The following is a 20,242-nucleotide window of genomic DNA, read 5'->3' as shown; positions in this document are numbered from 1 at the left end:
GCAGCTACAAACTATGGTACAATAATCCAACAATATATAAAAAAAAATACTAAGTCAAATGGGTCTAATATGCATAGAGTTTATTTAGTACTTAAATTCTACAATCAGAATGCAGTTTACTATCCATTTTAACTTTCAGTTAAATGTCTAAAAGAAATTACTAAAATTCAATAGTTTCAGTACAATGTACATCCAAAGCCAGAACAGGCAATGCCAAGACTCTTGGTTATTTCAAGGAAGTCCATATGCAAGTAGAAAATTCTATCCCATTCTTCGTAAAAGGGACCATTACACAACTAAAGGTGCACACATTAGAATAAAAACATTAGTCAATTAATTTTTACTCCTGTTATTTCCATTGCTTTCAACACTGCATGTACCTAAACTACTTTTTTCCCCCCTCAAGGGAAAAAAGCATCACATTTATCTTCAACTCCAGGTAGCTAGGATTACAAGAGTGTAATTTAAATTTGACAGCTTTATTTTTGTGATGCAGGTTTGAAACTGCATCATTTATAGAAAGTCTTCAGAATAGAGTTGTCTGCACTGTGCATCTTTAATGTGTAATAAGCTAATTAAACACACTGGCCTCGTTATATTTTTATTGCCATTTACTGTATTTTGCACAGTCATCAAGATAAACACACAAATGTGCATCTCTTCCTGAATTTATACTTAATAAAGCAATTTATTTTGCACATACAGTCGTAAAAGAATACCAAGTACTCTTTTTCTCTGTGTAGAATTCTTCAGCCAGCTAAGTGTTTTCAGAAGTTTAGCAATAATTTTGCCCCTGAAAGCTGATAAACCCATCATGTAAAAATAACAACAATAGTATGCAAAGGAATTTTTCAAAGACCTTTTCATTTTGTTCCCTGTTTAGGGACTCGTTTTTCAAACAGTAGTCTAAAATAACCCTTTGAGTTCCAAGTTTTGGAAATCCCAGGGCACTGTCACTTAAGGCAATAATCTAATCCAGCTGGAGAAAATGTGCTGTATGCCTGCAGATCCAAGTGAGTGCCCATCTATTAAAGGAGATATGTCTTAAGGCACCCAAAGGGTTAATTATGCTTCTTTTTAACCACATTAAGGCTCCCCATCCAAATAGTTTTTCATTAATTGTGTATAATTTCACAGAAAGTAGCAGCAAGACAGTGCCTTCATTATTGGATGGCACAAAGCCATGTTATGTTTAAGTTATTTAAACATGATATGGCAGTTAAAGTGTGGTTCTACTCTAGGAAATAATAATAAAAAAACCCCAAACAACAAACAAATTAAGAGACTCAAGAACAGTTATTAAAAATTTCCATAATTTTGTGCCCAGCATTATCTCCAGGACAAAGCTGTTTATCTTAAAATATGCTTGCCCTGGGATCTGAATATTAAAATGTATCCACTAAAAGATATGGATACCTGCTCATCCAGCCTAAATCCCATGCTTCTAAGTCTGAGAAGCTGGAAACAAACACTGAGTTTTTTAACTAAGCAGACAGATCTGTGAATGTGCCCCTCTGTTGCTTTTTTATACAGAATTCTTTTTAAAGAGTAGAACTGCACTTTTAGAGAAGAATGAAAAGACATTTTATTTGTAACTAGTTGTGCTTAACTCTTAAGAAGCTGGTTAACATTAGGGAAACAACTATTTATATTCATTATTTGTTAATGAAGGATTTGTAAAAGTTCTCCACATACCTCATATATATGCAAATATATATATATATTTAAACTTAAAAGTCAGAATGCAGAAAGACCTAAAGAAACCACGCTTTAAGTATCAAAATTATAAATCCAAATATGTAAGCACACATATACCTTCTGCCGAAATCAGCTAATCTTACATGTTATCTCTCAGAGCAGCACATACACAATATACTGTCCTAGTTAGTGTATTACCTTTCCCCCCACCCCGAACTCTTACTCAGCAATTTGTACACAATTCGGTGAGATGAAATCTCTACCATTCCAGCAAGAAAGTCATTAAACCAGCTTGCTTACAGCATATCTGCACTGCAAACCACTGCGGACAGCAAAATAAACCTATAAACTGATCAAGTGTCAGAGAAAGTAAGAATTAAAAGTACAAGCAAATGATACTGTGCTTAGGTTTACTTCTACAGCCTGTTCTTTGAAGACTTCCTCTAGTCAATACTGCAAAGAAGCTGCCCATTTATCCAGAATATTAATTTAAATATTTGCCTAATTCTGCCTATGACAGCAGCTTGATAATATTTAATGGAATAAAAAGTTTCAAACCACTGAGCCAATTCTAGAAAAAAAATTGAAAAGCCAATTGTAAGAGGTTACTTTTATAAAAATAAAGTTATTCACAGTCAGGTGTTGGATTTTTGTAAATAAACAAAGTATACTTTTGTCACTGATTTATACACAAAGTTTTACCAAAAATGTGACAGATACAGCAAATCGAATGTTTTGTAAAAGATTTACATAATTAAAGAAAAAAGTTTATCCATTCTTAAAAAAATTAAAATAAATACTATGACATCAGTTCCGGTGTAAGTAGCTAAGCGCTCAATGACAGTAAAAAGGCAGAACAGAGGCAAAAATTAAAAAAAGGAATGGATGAGAGCTTGTGAAAAAAAGATTCAAGTATAGGCCTGAGGTGACGAAGAGACGGGAAAGGAGAAAAAAAATAAACATTAACAGAAAAAAAGAAGGGTAAAGCAAAAAAGTAATAGAAGAAAAAAGCCAAACAGAACCAAAACTAAAGCTTCTGTTACAGTAGCTGTGAGTCAGGTACATGGTTCAGCAGCACAGCATTTTTTGCAATGCACAAAAATATTTTCATAGTGTTCTTACAGACAGAGCCATTATTAAAATACACTTCCAAAACTGCTGGTGTTTCTTTAAGCCAAGAATATGTATTTTGTTGAATTGCCTTTTAAAGCCATAACCATTTATGGGCACCAGTTAAACAACAACAATGCAAAAGAACAACACAACCCCCCTTATGATTTATGTTTAACAAAGAGGTTTAACAGTGGTTTTAAGCAGCAAGGTATTTTAGGGCCAGTTATTAGTAGCCTTCACACAGTGGGCATTTAGAGTGGCCCTTCTGACTTCAGAGCTACACCTACTTTTAGACTTTTCTTTTTTTTAAAGACAGAGGAACGTAGGTAAGGACCCCATATTTTGCCTGTAATCTAATTCTACAAGCATCCCAAATGCTCCTACTCCTTGCTCCAGGTCTAAAATTCCTGACATGAAATTCTATTTCTTGGCCCTCTCCACATTCTTGATTGTGTCCCTTCCATGAAGAACCTTGGCCTTTGATGTTTGTTCCTTACAGCCCTTCATTACAGAAGAATGTTTTACCTCTGTTGTGCTTCCAACCATTAGAACCTTTTTTTCTTTCTTAAGATGCCTGAACATTACAGCCTTAGACTGTATAATTGTTTAACACTGCAGAATTGTTAAGGGGGTCACAGTGAAATGGCAGCCAAAGTGAAACCTCTCAGTTCTGTCAGATATCAGGAAACCTGCGTTCATCCACTCTGCTGTTGCACTCTGCATTTAGAGTTATTTTAATCAATATTTTGAATAAAATTAACTAGCTTTAAACTTCTCCCTGTTCAATTTTTACTGATAAACTGCATTGCACAATTATAGCCCCATTTCTGCTTTGTTAGCCAAAGTGTTCCTCCAATGCAAACACCACTATTAATTTCAAAGAGTCCCTGTCTTTGGTGAAAAGGTAGGTCATCTATTGTACACTGAACTAATGCTTCAGCTTAGCAACTCTGCCTTAGTTCACTTTTTGTCTATTATTTTTGAAGCATTACAGTAATTATTGCCTCTTTACATGTCTAGATATTGGTTTGGAAATTACCAGTTTAATAACTGAAGACTAAAGTCAGGACATTTATGTTATGGCAAATGAGTCATGCTGTCCCCTAAAATTCAGGGTATGGGCAGATAAAGATCTAGGAAAGATAAAGATCCAGGGAAAAGGAATACACAGCATCGTTATTCTATGCCCCTTCCTGGAAGATAATAACAAACCCCAAAAGAAAATCATAGGAACAAAGGTCACACTATAAAGTTTCAGTTGTCAGCATTTACTAATTTTCCCCTCTCTGTGTAAATCTTAAGGGAGGAGCAGATGACAATGTGGTCTCACCAGTGCTAGTTTTACATTGTGTAACCAAACCACTTAGAATATTCTATTTCTAGCAAGATTTTTTTGTACAGAGACACTATAAATGTTTAGGAGTGTATTATGTACCCTAGCATGGATGACTATCTTTTATTATGGGTCAGAGCTATCCAGTGTCAATAAATACAGGGAGCTACAATTTCTATCAGTTCTACTGAAAAGTTCATCTTTACTTACACACTCTAGTTCAAGTATTTTAAACTGGACTGCTTTCAAAGATGCAACACCACTATAACCGTTCATTCAATCTGTTAGTAACTATTCTAACCTTTTATTTGCAGTAAGTTTACTTGAAAATTACTTGAAACACCTGTTTAATTTTATATTTAGTCCAAAATATTTCCTATGACTTCACAAATGCTACTCCAAAGTAAGAAAAAGTACTTGCAAAAGTACATCAGTTATTTTCAACGTCTCTAGCTTAGAGGAAACACCTAATCAGATGTTTGACTACTGTGTAATTTAAAACACATTACTACCAAAACCAACCCCAAAACATCAGTGCATTTACTTGAAATAATTCTTAACATGTATTGAGCAAATGAGTTTACTCCCCACATTGATATGGTGTTTTGTTTAGATGCTAAGAACGATATGCAATTTTTCACATGAAATGGCTGGTTTTCTTTTTCAAACTCAAAGTGCTGTATAGTCTCAGCTTTTGTAGGAACACGTTTTTTTTCCTTGATGTCACCTGAGGAGCTGGTGGCAGTCCTGTATTCTCCAAGCTTTCTATCAGAGCTGTACTGTAAGAGCAGTGATAATTCACAAGTAACTACATTAATGTTCACTGAAAGGTAACACTCCTACCATCAGTTCTTTAAGCCCTGGTTTTAATGTCAGAAATGGCTTCCCTCACTGGTTTAGTTTATTCATTAAAGGAGAGTGTAAGTAAGTAGCAGAATACCTTCAGTAACACGTAACATCCCGTTTTAGCACCAAAAGAGATACCCGCACTACAGAATGCGAGCTCTGGATTTGTAATTAATATGTATGAGGCAAAAAGAAAAGTGTTACAAGTATCAAAAGTATAATATGAATTTACATTTAAAAGCTTAGGTTTTAGGCAGAAAAATATGGTCTTACATGTTATTTACCACAACGGGTAAATGCGTTATTTTTATAAATCATAATTATTTTCAAATTAACATCAAATTCACTGTTTAAAACAGCCATCATTAGCATAAAAGAGGCTGACACACATATGTTTTAGAGGAAGTTGTAAAAGCATCACTAAAAAAACCTTTCTAATCTTTTAAGACTGATCTACTAAAGAGATCTTTTAACTTCCCCCCATACTGACACATATAAAACACACACAGAATTAAATACATATACACATGAATTGCTATCAATCCCTGTTCCAAAGTGGTAAGATACTCACTAGCTTTCTCCTTGTTTACTCACAGTCTTACTATAAGACTAAAAATAAAAAAATAAAAAAATGAATCCAGTTTCAATCACTTCCTAAACAAGATTTTGTGAACATGAAGGATGCAACTGTACAGTTCATAAAAGTTTTTAAGAATTGGTCACTATAAACTGGAGGTAGTTTTGAAATATGTTAGCTTGAATTAATTCATGAAATCAGAAGTAGCATTAATCTACAAAAATATTTTTAAAAATGAAATACTCTCCTGTTAGGAAGATTGTTTCTGTATTACTGAATACATTCTTTTGGAAAAAAAAAAAAAGTAGCTTATGGTTTCTGGTTGTTCCCACTCAGCTTTGGAGAGCAGGCCAAGACACATGCACTTGTTGATCTCTCTTGTTGAAAGTGTGCTGATGCTTCCTGAAGTTGTAACATGGACTGAATGTGGCATCCCAATCATTTCCAAGGTCTTTTTCTACTAAAAACAGTTTTTAGAACTTCCTGTAAAGCGTATTAATTCTAAAATAGTGCTTCTGAAACTGTATTGTGCAGAAACTGCCCCTCAATTTATCTAAAGAGATATTTACTCCAGAAAACTCAGATGATGATCTACAGAGAAAAAGACTGGCATGAGCTCTTCCACTTTCAGTTTTATCAGTATAAAATTTCCCTGGATAACTTTTATCGTGTATCACAGTCACATGGTCTCAATATGTACCAGAAAATACTTTCAGGTTTAGTAGGTTTTAACTGTAACCATGGAAACCATTGAACCTTAGTAATGCTTAAAATACAAAGATTTAAAAAAGCCCAAAGAAAAGTCCCTCTCAGTGAAGTTGCTGTTAAACTGACATTATTAAAAATACTAAATCCATTTTTTTCCAGCCCCATTCTAAAAGTAATTGGTCAATTTATTCTCGCAAACAAGCATTCCACAGCAACAGGGGAGGGGGAAATTAAAAATCTCTCCATATTTATAACCTATTATAAGTGAAATTAAATTATGTATACCCTGTAGCCACTTTTAGCAAACTTCCCACTGTTATTTTAAATCGTGTGCAACAGGAAAAAAGAGAAAAGAGATTTCTCATCTGCTTTTCTTGTTTTCCCTTCACAAAAAGGTAACAAAGAATCACAGGATCGTTATGGTTGTAAATGACCTCTAAGTTCATGGAGTCCAACCTTTAACCTAACACTGCCATATCTACCACTCAGCCACACCCCTAAGCACCACATCCACGCGTTTTTTGACCACTTCCAGAGATGATGATTCCACCACTTCCTTGGGCAGCTTGTTCCAATGCTTGACTGGACACAGGATTTGAGGTGTGGCCTCACCAGTGCCGAGTCCAGGGGGACAATCATTGTCCTGGTCCTGCTGGCCACACTATTGCTGATACAGGTCAGATCCTTTCCCACCAGGCAGCTTTCTAGCCACTCTTCCCCAAGCCTGGAGTGCTGCATGGGGTGGTTGTGACTCGAGTGTAGGCCCCAGCACTTGGCCTTGCTGAACTTCATCCAATAGTCCTGGGCCCATGGATCCAGGCTGCCCATATCCCCCTGCAGCACCTTCCTATCCTCCAGGACATCAACCCTCCTGCTGCCCAACCTCAGGTCATATGCAAATGATCCTCTCATCCAGCTCAACAAGATGTTAAAGAGGACTGGCCTCCCTACTGACCCCTGGGAGACATCACTGGTGATCAGCCACCAGCTGGAGGCAACTCCCTTCACCAGCTCTCCAGAGGCAACTCTCTGGGCCCGGCCATCAGCAGTTCTTTATCCACTGAACAGTTCACCCGTCCAAGCCATGGGTTGTCAGCTTCTTCAGGAGAATGCTGTGGGAAACAGCATCAAATGCTTTTCTACAGTCCAGGCAGACGTATCTACAGCCTTTCCCTCATCCACTCTGCAGGTCACCATGTCACAGAAGATCAGGTTGGTGAAGTAGGACCTGCCTTTCACAAACCCCTGCTGGCTGTGCCTGCTCCCCTGGTTGTTCTGCATGTACTGTGTGATCAAGATGACCTGTTCAGTAACCTTCCCAGCACTAAGGTCAGGTTGACAGACCTGTAGTTTCCTGGATCCTCCTTCAGGCCCTTCTGCTAGATGGACATCACATTGACCACCCTCCAGTCATCTGGGACCTCCCTGGTGAGCCAGGACTAATGAAAAATGATGGAGAGTGGCTTGGCCAGCTTGTCTGCCAGCTCCCTCAGTACCCTGGGGTGGATTCCATCTGGCCCCATAGACTTATGTCTGTTTAAGTGGAGCAGCAGGTCACTGCTTCCTCTTGGATTATGGGGACTTCATTCTGCTCCTGGTCTGGAGCTGGAGGAGTCTGCAGGTGGGTGAGGACACAGCACCACTGCCTCCCATCCAGCCCATCCTGAAGTCCAGATTTTTGACCCAGGAGCTGCAGGCTCACCTACTGGACCAGGACGACAATAAGAACTGCACTCAAGCTGTGGAGGAGTTGAAGAGGGTGGTTGGAGGTGCCAGCCAGGCAGCAGCAGCCTCTATCCCTGCCCTTGGCCTCCTGGGGCTCATCAGCTTCCTTTACACACTCCTCAACTACTCCAACTTCAAGCAGTGCTCAGGGCACTGAAGGTGATCCATCTGCTGGCACTGGGTGACCAGGTCCAGGCCTTCCTGGCACCACTCGTCTCTGTTGCTGGTGAAGTCCTGGGAGGACAAGAAGCTGGCCATCCAGCAGGAGTACAAGCCCCTGTTCCTGCGGCTGATGAAAGTAGCAAGTTCTCAGCAGGAGCTGGGCATGCTGCTGCAGTGAGAGTACCTACAGCTCAACAACTCCAGAGTCCAAGAGGACATGGTCATTATCGTGGCCTTCTTCACTTACCCTACTGGGGAGCTGGACTTGGCCAAGCTGGCATTTGGGCTGACTCCAGCACTGGTGGACAGCAAGAGCGGGGTCTGGCACGATGCCATGGAAATGTTTGCTGTGGTGGCATCTTCCACAGGCCCAGGCAAAACCATCCCTCTCTTCAAGTCAGTGGATGCTGTGGAACTGGAGGACAACAGGGGCGGGGTGATGCATGTGGTGCAGGCCAGGCTGGCCAGGCAGACCTTGCTGAAGCTCAGTGGACCAAGGGTTTGTACAGCACATTGTGCCCTTGCTGTTATCTGGTCATGACAGGGGGTCCTGTTTACCCTCTGAACAGATACAGACTGGCTGTTGATGTGCCACAGGACTCTGAGCACACACAGTTACTGTGGGTATCACTCAAGGGATGATGCTCTGGGAAACTCCAGCTCCATGGTCCCTAGACTGATCCAGGAATAAGTCCAAGAAAAGTTTTGAGTGCGTGGACAGGAAAAAAAAAATAAACTGCCTTGGGAAAATAAGCATGCTGGAGGCAAGGAAGGTGGTTCAGGAGTCGAGATGCCTTTCTCAAAGGGTGTGGAGAAGGGTTACCAGCTGTCCTGCAGGGTTCTGAAGGGCGATCTGATTCAACTGACAGGCACAGCCAGGAGTGACTGAGCTGCGCAGGGTGCTCCTGTGCGGCGCCAAGTCCAGGCGTGACAGGGGTGGTGCCACCTCCAGTGGATCACTGGCTACTGACAGTTATTTTGACACTAGAGATGCAAGTGCTGAGTTTTTCTTAATTTGTTAGATTTGCATGAGACCATAGTTATGTTCAACCTTACAAACACCTTAGTGAGAAGCTCTAGTCAGAGATGCTTGAACTGCCACCACCTCACGTAACATTCTGATATGTATATAATATGCCATATTCTAATAAAGTATATTTGGCTGGGAGTTCCCAGGGTGAAGTCTGTTGCCAGCAATGGACCCACTGGGAAGAGCAAATGCCTAGAAAAATTAAATCAAATCCAAAGTGAAGTTTCGAATAACCTCCAAAGCTCCTGTATCAAAGCCACATACATCCAACATGCCTCTGTCATCTGGATCTGCCACTGTAAAACCATTTGAGGTCATTCCACAAACAATCAGTTTAGCAGGAATACCCATTTTCTAGAGGAAGGGCAGAAAACAAAAAGTCAGAAAACAAATACAGAGTAAAACATGGCAGAATATAAATATACAATAACTTAAACATGCCAGAGGGCCAAATCTTGCTTGCATAAACCACCGTCTGAATAGCCATACTGATAGAAACGAGATATGTCACAATCAGAACTGAAGACTGCCTGTTAACACTGTGTTTAACCTGTAGCAGACATATTTAAATAAATGGAAATAATTGCAATGAGGTATATTAGCAAAAATTTCCTGCAATACTACAATTCGTAGATTATTTCAAATGCAAACACTGCATTTGCTATTACGCAGTTCATTCTTAGAGACAACTCAATAATAATTATCAAGTCACCCAACAGACTCAAAGAGTGCATTTTTGTCTAAGACAAGGATTTCCAAATGTTGCTTGAATAAATACAACAACTGTGGTCTGGACAATTCTGCTACAAGCTGAATTTGCAGGTAAGTAATCTCTAAGGTAAAGCAAAGCAAGTGGCATGAAGGCCAGAGTGCAGGAACTCTACAGAACAAATTTAGGAATGGGAGCTAACCTCAACTAAGAAAACTAAAACACAGTCCATACACTCATGCTTACCAGAAGTATTTTTTGTAGTTTAAAAAAGTTTCTTTAAAAGATTGTTTGCTGAGTTTCTAATAGCAATGTGCTTGGAGAGGCTATTTTTCTTTGTTCTATTTAGACCCTTTAAAACATAATGGGCTTTCTTCAGAAAATAGCGTCACCTCATCCTATTGACACTTCCCTACAGGCTTATCTTCATTACTTTATTTAAACTTTTTGGTATCTACTGCAGACACCAAGGGTAAATTTAATTCTGTGAGCCAAATTTCATTCTGTAAGAACTATAAAAAAATGTATTCAACCAATTATATTTAGAATGCAAAAATTCATATACTCCCTGAATAGCAAACAAAGTTTCATGGATATTGCAATACACCAAGCAGGGTAGGCTAATTACAAATCCTTATAGTAATTCTGTGGTTTTAAATGTGCACAATTAGTGCCCTATGTCCACTAATTCTACCTAACTGCAGGACTGAGCAGTTTTTAACAATATACTTCAGTCCCTAAAACATCTTTAGGGTTGGTATTTATTTTGTACTGCATTCACTAATCACAAACAGTCAGAAGCATATTTACCTCTCTGTACTCTCTAAGGGCTGCTGCAGGAGGAGTATTTCCAGCAAAGGTCTCATTATCAGTAAATACAATGAAGACATCAACAGCCCTCTGAGTTTTTTGAGCCCATATCATTGGAAGGGAACAATCAGTGGTACCCACTGGAATCTTAAGAGAAAAAAATAAATATACATGGAACACATTAATACTGAAATTAGTAAACCGTGGAAAAATTACCTTTTATGTAAGCTTCATGTTTTACCACACAGAGGTTTTTTTATTAAACTTAGTGATTTCATCTTAGTTTTAACCACGTTTTTTTTTTTTAGCTGAGTTGGTTTTTTTTTAACATTCTTTTCAACTCATTGTGACCTAGCACTGCCAGTCTAAATTACAATGTCTAATATCTGAAATTTTTTAATAACTGAAATATTGACATTTTTAAACTTCTCTAAATAAAAGGGACCAAAAAAGCCAATGTTTTGCTACAGAGATACACACTAAACAAAGTAATAAAACTGATTACAAAGAAAATACAATGTAGCTGCTGAGACTTTTTTTTTTTTTTTTTACATACTTCATACATTTTCACTAAAACTTGAGGTAACGTCATATCAGCCATCACTGGACACGGGACCATTTCATGTGAAAAGGCAACAATGTGGGAATCCTTCTCAGTACGTGCTACAACCTGAGAAAGAGGAAGACAAAAATAATTCAGTTATATTACTCTGAATTTTTAATGTCTGAATCGAGCCATTCCCTACCAAACACACAGCATGACATGCTTTTACATTTAAGACACTGGGCTCCTCATATGCACCAACAGTTCACTCTACACTTTAAATATTCTACAATATTTTACTGCAAATAAGCACTGCCAAAATCAGAGCTCAAGAACTGCTCTACTTACTACAACTAAAGATACTTCTATATTTCTTCTTTCCCCTCTGACTTAAAATATTGAGTGTTTTTAAACACCAACAAAAGTTCAGCTCCTCTATAGTACAAGAATACGATGCAACACAGCAGCTTTGCAACACCAAATTGAGGGGAAAGTGATTGTGAATAAAGGCCACATGGATAACTCAAATGTACACAGGATTTATTCTAAAATTTCTTAATCCAATCTGTATTATTCCGTAAGTGCTTCTGAAAAAAATTAAAATGTATTTTCAGCTAAGTGAAAAAGCTGCCCTGACTACTTTGGTTTATCCTTGAAACCAACTTCTTGAAATTGATCTTTCTGAATATGGTTACCAGGAACTTCGAGGAATTGATCTACCAGTAAGGTGCAAGGTCACGCCTTCCGTACCCAAAAAAATATCATATATAAGTTTCCTCCTGATTTCTAACCAGCTTTAGAGCACCTTTGTACCAAAAGACCAGTTACAAATAAAAGAAATGCAATGCCTCACCATACACATCGTTGCTGCAACGGTGCTCGCATTGAGCACACTGCCCAAAACTTTTTGTGTCATTGATGCACTGACATCAACTGCAAGTAAGAAGCGTTTTCCTGTTGGTTCAAGTGTCTAAAAGGAAAAAAGAGAAAAAAAGAAGATAGGTACACATAATTAATATTGTTGCCAAAGTTTTAGCACTGTTACCCACCCCACAAACTTTTCATGATAAGCTTTCAGAAAACACAGAACCCTTAAAAAGGCTTAACAAACTGAAGAACTGTATTACCTTGAAAGCTTTGTAAAATGAGGCATCTAAAGCTTCTAAAATGTCTTCATCAGGACGCCACCAAAGCTTCCCTCTGCTTCCATGTCCAGCTTTATATGTTTCTAATGCAACCAAAATATGCAATGGATGTATTTTACCCTACAGGCAAAAGAAATAAAAACTGAGCTTCTTGAAAATTTGACCTCTTTTAAAAAAAAAAAAACAACAAAGTAATAACAAACTGAACAAGAAAATATGGTTCTCCTACAAAAATCTCTGGCTCAGTATACTGTTACTTTAAGTTGGTTAAACTTGAAGAGTTCATGCAGCCTTTGCACAGCTGTTGTATGAACTGATACTCCTCAGTTACTGGTGACGGACCTCATCACCTTTCCAGAATCCTCCAACCAACACCAAATATTAAGCCATCACCAGAATTTTGGTAAAACTTCACAGCTTTATGATTGTCCATCACAGGCTTCCACTAAGAGAAAGTCCCTGTCCTGCTGAGGGGAAAGGAGCTGAGTTAAGAAAAGAACAAACTTAAAACTAGTTTTATATCCAATACAATAACACTGGACAAAGAAACTATTTTCAGAATACAGCATTCATTTTCCTCTTGCTATAAAACATTCCAAGCATTTTTTCTTTTTTTGCTTTCCATACATAAACCATATCATTTGTTTCATGCTAAACCACATCTTTGCTTTATGCAGTTATCAACATTTTGTTATATTTTTTCTCAAGGGGAGTTTCAGTCATTGATCACTGCCAGCAGCGAACCTCAGCAAATCTGAACACCTGTCCATCACCCTTCTTGCATCAAGGTACTGCACCATCATCTTTGCTCTCCCTTCTTCAGTGCCTATGCCTGATTAAAGAAGAAACCAGAGAAAGGGAAGAGCAGCGGGATGGGAAAAAAAAGGACCTATGTTGTTGTGCTCAAATTAGCTTTGAATAGTCTTGAATAATTTAAGGGTCCTTATTTTAATCTTCCCAATTCACAAAACTGTTGGTAAAGGCACCTGTACTTTCTATCTTCCACTACATTCCTGGATATTTTCTTCTCCCTTTGGGGAACCCTCTTTCCCCTCTTATTTTCTTACCTCTTTGATGGATAGTAAAGCAATCTGAAAGGAGAAAACCTCCTTTTCCCCTCAACAGCTGTGTGAGATTCTTCATTCACTTTCTAGGATCCTATACAAGTGACTTCACTCCCTTTTTAAGCTTGTATTGCTGATTCTAAATTACAAGACTCAGAAGGAACACATGAAACCCAGAGTTAAAGCTTGCCACAACCCTCATTTAAGAATAAACTACACAGTTCCTCCAAAGAACATCAGTTTTATTTTGTAAAGAGGTTAGCTGAAGAAATACAGTAAAGGAAGAGATTAAAATCCACAAGGGCTGGCATCAATTATGAAAAAGTTCTTACCTTTTTTAGCAGTTTCTCATTTCTCAGTTTTTCACATACTATTGCCACTTCTGAACCTCGTGGTTCCAGCACTGAATTCGCTGTCAGCTTTCCTAAATTTCTCAACAGTACAGAAATGGACATCTCCTTCAGCAATGCCTTCCAAACCTATGGTCAAAGAAAGAGAAGTGAAAAAACAGAAAGACGAGATTCCCAAACTACAAGAACCAAAATCTGTACATTTAATAAGCGTATTTTAAAATAAATGTACAAATTATACGTTGAACTTAATTACTTTAAATCAGCTCTTTGGGCAAACAACTTGAAGAACAGCAAAACGGCTACTTTTTACAGAAATCTGACTTAAGGCTCTAAAAAGCATTACCCTAAAGAGAATTCAAAGCTAATGAAGTTTACCTACCTCTTTAGATTTCAGGTGGTTTGTCAGGAGATGCTCTCTAACTAGACCATATTCCTCTATCAAATGAATAACTTCCAATTCATCTTTTGTGCGTTTTACTTTCTCCACAGCCTCCAGATACTTTAAGAGTTTTTCAGTCTCAATAGAAACTGCTTTCTCTTTATAAGCTTCTTGGACATCTTTCCACCCCTTGGTAATATATTTAGTGACTATAGCAATTCCTGTTGAAAAAAGAAAACATTTTTTCCAGCAGGATTACCATCTGTATACTGGCATTTATCACTCTCACGCAAATGAATCAGCAGGTTTCAATCTCAGACCTGCCAAACACCTATTAAAAAGGTCAGACATAAAATTTAGAGCAGTACTTTTAATTACTGTATTATTCTCCTTAGAACTTAGAAGCCTAATATCTTTGCCAAGTTGCCCAGAGAAGCTGAAGATGCCCCATCCCTGGAAGTGTTCAAGGCCAGGCTGGATGGAGCTCTGAGCAACACAGTCTAGTGGAAGGTGTCCCTGTCCCTGGCAGGGGCTTGGAACAAGATGATCTTTAAGGTCCCTTCCAACCCAAACCATTCTATGATTCTATGATTTGAAACCAACAGATCTTAACAAATAACAAAAAAAAGTGTTATTTCATCATTTGTAAGCAAATAAGAACAAAATGAGGAAATTGTGTTATTTTATCTTCTCTTGACATATGAAAGAAAAAGAACTAACAAACTGTTTATCTTGAAGACAAACAGGTCAATTTCTGATACAAACCCTCATATTTTTAATATGCAATTTACAAGATATCCTCACTAAGAATTCATCTACAATGGCACTTGGGTTTCCAAAATAGTTCCACAATAAATATAAAAGGTTTAAAACACAGTATTTTCAGGTAAATAAAAATTTATTACCTTCACTGGCAGGTTTTAGGTGGGACAACCTCAGAAGATCTTTATGAGACCAACCACTTCTTTGCTTATATTTTGTAACTGCTAAAGCAAGAGCCATGCCATTCTTTCCATTGTACCAATCTGCCACAGCTTTCCTCAGTGCACGGCCCCACATGCCACATTTCATGCCCTCCTTCAGATCTTTTTTAAACTGGATGAAAGTAAAGAGATGGGTTGGTATGCAACACACCTCGGGGACAGCCTTAAACGCCGCTTGTTTCGTTTTCACATCAGAGCACTGCGAGCAAACTGCAAGGGCAAAAAGCAGGGGCTCCTGCTTTGCTGCTCTGCCCTCTTGGCTAAATGCTTTTATTTCTTCAACAACTTCACAACCCCTGCCCTCTTCGATCAGTCTTAGCAAGGCTTCTGCATTTTCGAAGCCCAGCTTCTGCTCCTTGATGTGGTAAGCACCACACTCGGAGCCGAAGCACAAGAAGTGCCGCAGTCGGCTGGTGTCGGTGACATTCCACACGTCACCGCCTTCGGAGCCGGGCGCCTGCTTCTCCTTCGGGAGCTGCACTCCGCTCTCCGCATCCTCCATGGTTTAGACTTCCAAGAGGTCTGTTGAAAGAATAAGAAATTTTATAAAAAAGTCCCGATGACTGCTCTTTTATCACTTTTTAGCAAAGCAAATGTATCTGTCTACACGTTTCCTTCATAAAATTAATCAGAGTACACTCTCGGTGTGCAATAATACACATCTTTGGGGGGAAAAGAAACAACAAAAAAATCTCTGAGTTATAATGGTGACAAACTTACTTCCTTGGAACAAACTTAGAAACTACACAAAAAACATGTCTGGTGTTAAAGCCTTCTGCCACTAATAGATTACATCACTTTCTTACCTAGATTTTTGGATTGCAGACTAAACAGCTCAAAACTCACATCTTACCCTACTCTATTTTGCTGAAGAATTGCTAATACTGACCAACTGGAGAAAAATGAGGGTAAAATAAAGAACTAAAATAATTAAAAACTGTTTAGTCAGAAGACTTCATGAGAGTTTATATATGGTGGGTTTCAGTGAGGCTTAGACAACAGCTTTTGATCAACTGAGTACCTCAAGAACAAATTATCTTTGTTACAGGGTCAAACAGTCTGCTGTTCCAAGTGAGATACAAGAAAACTCAAGACATAACAAATGCTGTACCACTTTACAGCACAAAAATTCTCAGTCTTTCAGATCTTGATACACTCCTGAGTTGTAAGAGAGTTCAGCTGTAATATTTGCAGGGAACATCACTGCTCCTACTTGGAGAACATCCAGCATGGTAAAATTCAAGCCATGACATTTAAAATTAATTAAATGCAGGTGAAATCAAATCGGCAAGGCAAGAGTAAAAAAATTCATCATCATCACTACCTCTAAAACATTAATAGTGCAACAATAAATTTAGTTGTCTCAGTTCTCGCTAAATAATAAAAAGACATTAAATAGCACCAAGAGCTCCTGTTGAAAAAAAAAGCAGCACCAATAATCCACTCCACCAAACTGTACACATCTCAAAATACACACAGACTGAAGTCTGAGAACACACGAATGACATTTCCAAGAAATCCACTGAACAACTCTAAAGTATTGCAAATATCTACTTTTGACATGCTCCTGCCGATACTGAAGATGAATAAAAGCATTTGGTTTTATTTTTTATTATCCTTTTTTTTTTTATTACTATCCATTTACCAGGATAAGCTAGAATAAATAAATGTGACTAACACAGACAGGTTTTCCCCCCAGTTTAAGTAAGCACTTTGTTTACAAACAACTTCCCTGCTCTTTGACACAGAATTTCCCTTTCTCTGTAAGTGACTAGAAATGCACCTTTCTTGTTTTTCCTGTACAACATCTGCACTGATCTGCCTCCAGAACCAAATGACAACCAGCAGTGCTCCCATTACATTCTACAATCTCCTAAAATCATAAAAACAGAAGCCATATGCTGACACCTGGTTTAAAAAAGCAGGTTACAGTTAGAAATTATCTAAGAAATATCTTTCATTGTATCATTCAGAGCATCACTATTTTTCTTAGCGATTAAATCATATATTCTAACCATGTCTCCTGCCAAACCTATTTAAATACAAATCATGGTTGAGCTGACTTTTTCACTGACATCTGAGGCATGCAAATACACTGAAAATAACAAGGGTGGTATTCTCAACGCATGAATACCATATCAGTACCTTTTAATGTCTAGATTCATTTATTTCAATACAGCACATGGACACTGAAAAACACCATTATCTTGAAGGAAAGATAAGAATGAGTAGTATAAAGGATCATGATGAATAATGAGATCTCCATATATATGAAATATTGAGAATGATTTTTTACTGTATCTTTCATATCCCTGCTAAAATAAATACTACTACATTAAAATGAGACAAACGAGAAAACTCTTTTCAGTCACCTATGGATTATCAAGACTTAAAATGAACTGGAAGAACCATGTCTTCAGTTAAATCAAACGTCTCACTTGGCTGATTAAGAAATACCAGCACTACCTGGAATATTTCAGAGTTTTTTCCTGTTTTTATCAATTTGTGCACAGGTTCCATCTGATATGTCCACTTCATTTTAATTTTCACTTGGAGAGTCTCACTAGTCCTCATACACTCAGTTTTCTAGTCACTAATACAAATTAGCTGCCATCGTCATCACCACCTTGTGGATGGGAACAAACCTAAAAATTATACCATTTCTCAATTTAAAAATTATATTTATCTGATTTGAAATCTAGATTGTTTTATAAAATATTGTGACACAAGATCAGTATTTCCATCAAAGGTATCATCCTGAAAGGCAAACAATTCACTTCTCCATTGTTACGTGCAAATATGCAGCATGATTTTGATTGCATTGTTTTAAAGAAGTTTAGAGCTAACCCTCAGACAAAAAAATTCTCCTGCTGCACTCCTCTGTTACACTGTGTAAGTAACCTAACTCATGCATGTTAATAAGGCATAATTTTTATATTTACTTTTGTATGGACTAGGCTATTCATGGACTCAGCACCGAAAAGAGTTATGTGCCTACATCCACAGGCTTCTGATACAAATCCATAGTAGAAAAGATAGCTGCAAATGTACACTCCTTGCTTTTCTGAAGCTACTCTTAGTTTTTCTGACACTTAGCACTTTAATTTGCCTTCTTAGAAATATACTACGAGCTCCAGAACCAGATGCTGTTAGAACCTCCACCTTTTGAAGAGCTTCATGTTCACTCAGCTCTCAGTTATCTTCTCAGATAGAACACAGCATGTCACCAGAGTGAATTCCCTGCAGCACTTATCCCATTAAAAGTGCCCACAGCAAATCTTCTGAAACCTTTAATAAAGTTGTTAATGCTTTCTGATATGAAATCTAGGACACAAACTTGCCTCAAATGGCTTCTTGCTGCCTCAGAGCTTTAAAAAGAGATTCAACCCAACTTAATATTTTGGATCCTATCACAAACTGTAAATTCTTTAAAATAAATATCTATTAGAAAAATTATCTTTGAAATCTGCAATTTATACCACCACTAAACAGTCACACTAAAAGTATCAAATTGACACTTAGCCAGGAACTACCTGAAAAGCACTTACTCACAGTTCAGCTATTCAAGTCATGTTGGCCATTTCTAACCCTATTTTACATTTTAATCTCACAAATTCCCAAAGCTATTCCCTCCCTCAGACCAGTGTCTCTCCTCTGCCCAGACCTCAATCTTATTTTCTCCTTTAACACCTGCACAAAAGACAACTTTCACCCTCACAGATGGATAAATGCAAATACTCATTTAACTTATGTTCTACCATAACCCAACTCTTCATCTGCTGAGCTACAGCAGGAAACCTGAATTTCAAACACTCAGGGAGGATTTATGAATTATTCTCTGGCCCCATAAGCATTTTCAATTTTTGAGCTACTGGGATACAAGCAAGTATGTGAAAAGCCTTAGCAGTCACAGACTAGGTATTTTACAACAAAAATTGCTGAACTAAACTCCATGGTTGCTCCTTGTAATCAAGGAAATAGAAAAAACACTATATTCCAACCATCATATGAATTCCTAAGTAAAATATGGCTTTGACTGCTCTGAAACAGTCTACACTTAAGTCTCAATTGCTAAGTCAATATCTTTATGTTGCTGTGCCAAAGCATGATTTAGTTCTGTAAATTGAGCTCCATTAATTTCTACGACTTTCACAATCTGCCACAAGTTTTCCTAAGAAATAAAATGTCTTAAAGTACAAGTTTCAGGTATATATGAAAAAAAAACAGAAAGCACAACCATTAACAGAACCGTAGATTCTAGCTTAAGTTCTTAAGTTTAACTGCCAGGTTAACAATGATGAACCAAACTTTGTTGAAAGCCGATGGAATTAAGCTTTGAAAAAGTCAGATTTGGAAAACTCACTGACATTTTAAAGACAACACTTCAAATTGTCTTCAAATATTTCAAAACCATATATACTTCATCCCACAGGAAACTGCACTCTCCCTCTCTGTCCTCGAAATTAAACTGAAGATTATAAATACTGCCTTCTGACTGACTGAGCAGAGAGACTAAAACCATCAGACCAAATTATGGTGGTAACAAAACAGGCCTGTGCTATAGCACAGCTCTGACAACATAGTCCCCAAACTTCTGAAAATAAGCACTTCTACGTCAACTGGAACTCCAGGAGAACACTTCCCAAATCACAAATGGAGTGATGTACGATCAGCACAGGGCAGCACAGAAGATATCAGAGTACACGAATCACACACCCGCTCACACATTTCTACTGCACAATTTACAAGAATCCGCCTGCTTAAAAAAAAAAAATGCTCTGACTGGGGGGCAAGGGCAGCTTAGTTTACGCAGCAGAGAATTACGAGGTAGTAGCACCTAAAGCCGACACCGGAGCGCAGCTGTCAGTCATTATAAAGGCGATAAACACGCGTGACGGGAGAGCTGCGTAACAGAGGGACACGCCCGGCGATGCCCCGCGGGGCTCCCCTCGCCCCGGTGCCGCCGGGGGTGCCCCCCTGGCTTCCCCACATTCCGCCACCATCCCTGGGGCCCCCCGGGGCTGGCACGGGGAGCCCGCACCCCGCTCCCCCCGCACCTCGGG

The 20,242-nt window shown here is 38.3% G+C and overlaps 1 protein-coding gene across 3 annotated transcripts; it reads right to left on the bottom strand.

Moving 5' to 3' along the window:
- Positions 1-63: 63 nt before the first annotated feature.
- On the bottom strand, positions 64-15,745 carry RO60 (Ro60, Y RNA binding protein). 3 transcript variants are annotated; one of them, XM_027658425.1, is made up of 8 exons: positions 15,102-15,745; positions 14,197-14,417; positions 13,797-13,943; positions 12,383-12,520; positions 12,109-12,225; positions 11,268-11,381; positions 10,712-10,858; positions 64-9,546 (listed from the first exon to the last, which is right to left on the bottom strand). In XM_027658425.1, the coding sequence occupies exons 1-8, from the start codon at positions 15,679-15,681 to the stop codon at positions 9,394-9,396; spliced, it is 1,617 nt and encodes a 538-aa protein (XP_027514226.1). In that variant the 5' UTR covers positions 15,682-15,745; the 3' UTR covers positions 64-9,393. The 3 variants fall into 3 exon arrangements, with proteins under 3 accessions (XP_027514226.1, XP_027514228.1, XP_027514227.1); XM_027658427.1 differs by having other exon boundaries at positions 15,331-15,486; XM_027658426.1 differs by lacking the exon at positions 64-9,546 and having other exon boundaries at positions 10,717-10,858; positions 11,275-11,381.
- Positions 15,746-20,242: the final 4,497 nt, after the last annotated feature.

The sequence above is a fragment of the Corapipo altera genome, unplaced genomic scaffold (genome assembly GCF_003945725.1).
Source record: "Corapipo altera isolate COAL_440 unplaced genomic scaffold, ASM394572v1 79, whole genome shotgun sequence".
NCBI lineage: Eukaryota > Metazoa > Chordata > Aves > Passeriformes > Pipridae > Corapipo > Corapipo altera.
The sequence above is the reverse complement of the archived record's forward strand: the minus strand, read 5'-3'. Positions and strand labels throughout refer to the sequence as shown.

Excerpts from the sequence above, each read along its gene's own strand:
- RO60 (XM_027658425.1), bottom strand. The coding sequence starts at position 15,681 with ATGGAGGATGCGGAGAGCGGAGTGCAGCTCCCGAAGGAGAAGCAGGCG. Across the intron at positions 12,521-13,796 it reads ATGAGAAACTGCTAAAAAAG|GGTAAAATACATCCATTGCA; the intron begins GTAAGAACTTTT and ends TTTTGCCTGTAG. Across the intron at positions 12,226-12,382 it reads CATTTTACAAAGCTTTCAAG|ACACTTGAACCAACAGGAAA; the intron begins GTAATACAGTTC and ends TTTTCCTTTTAG.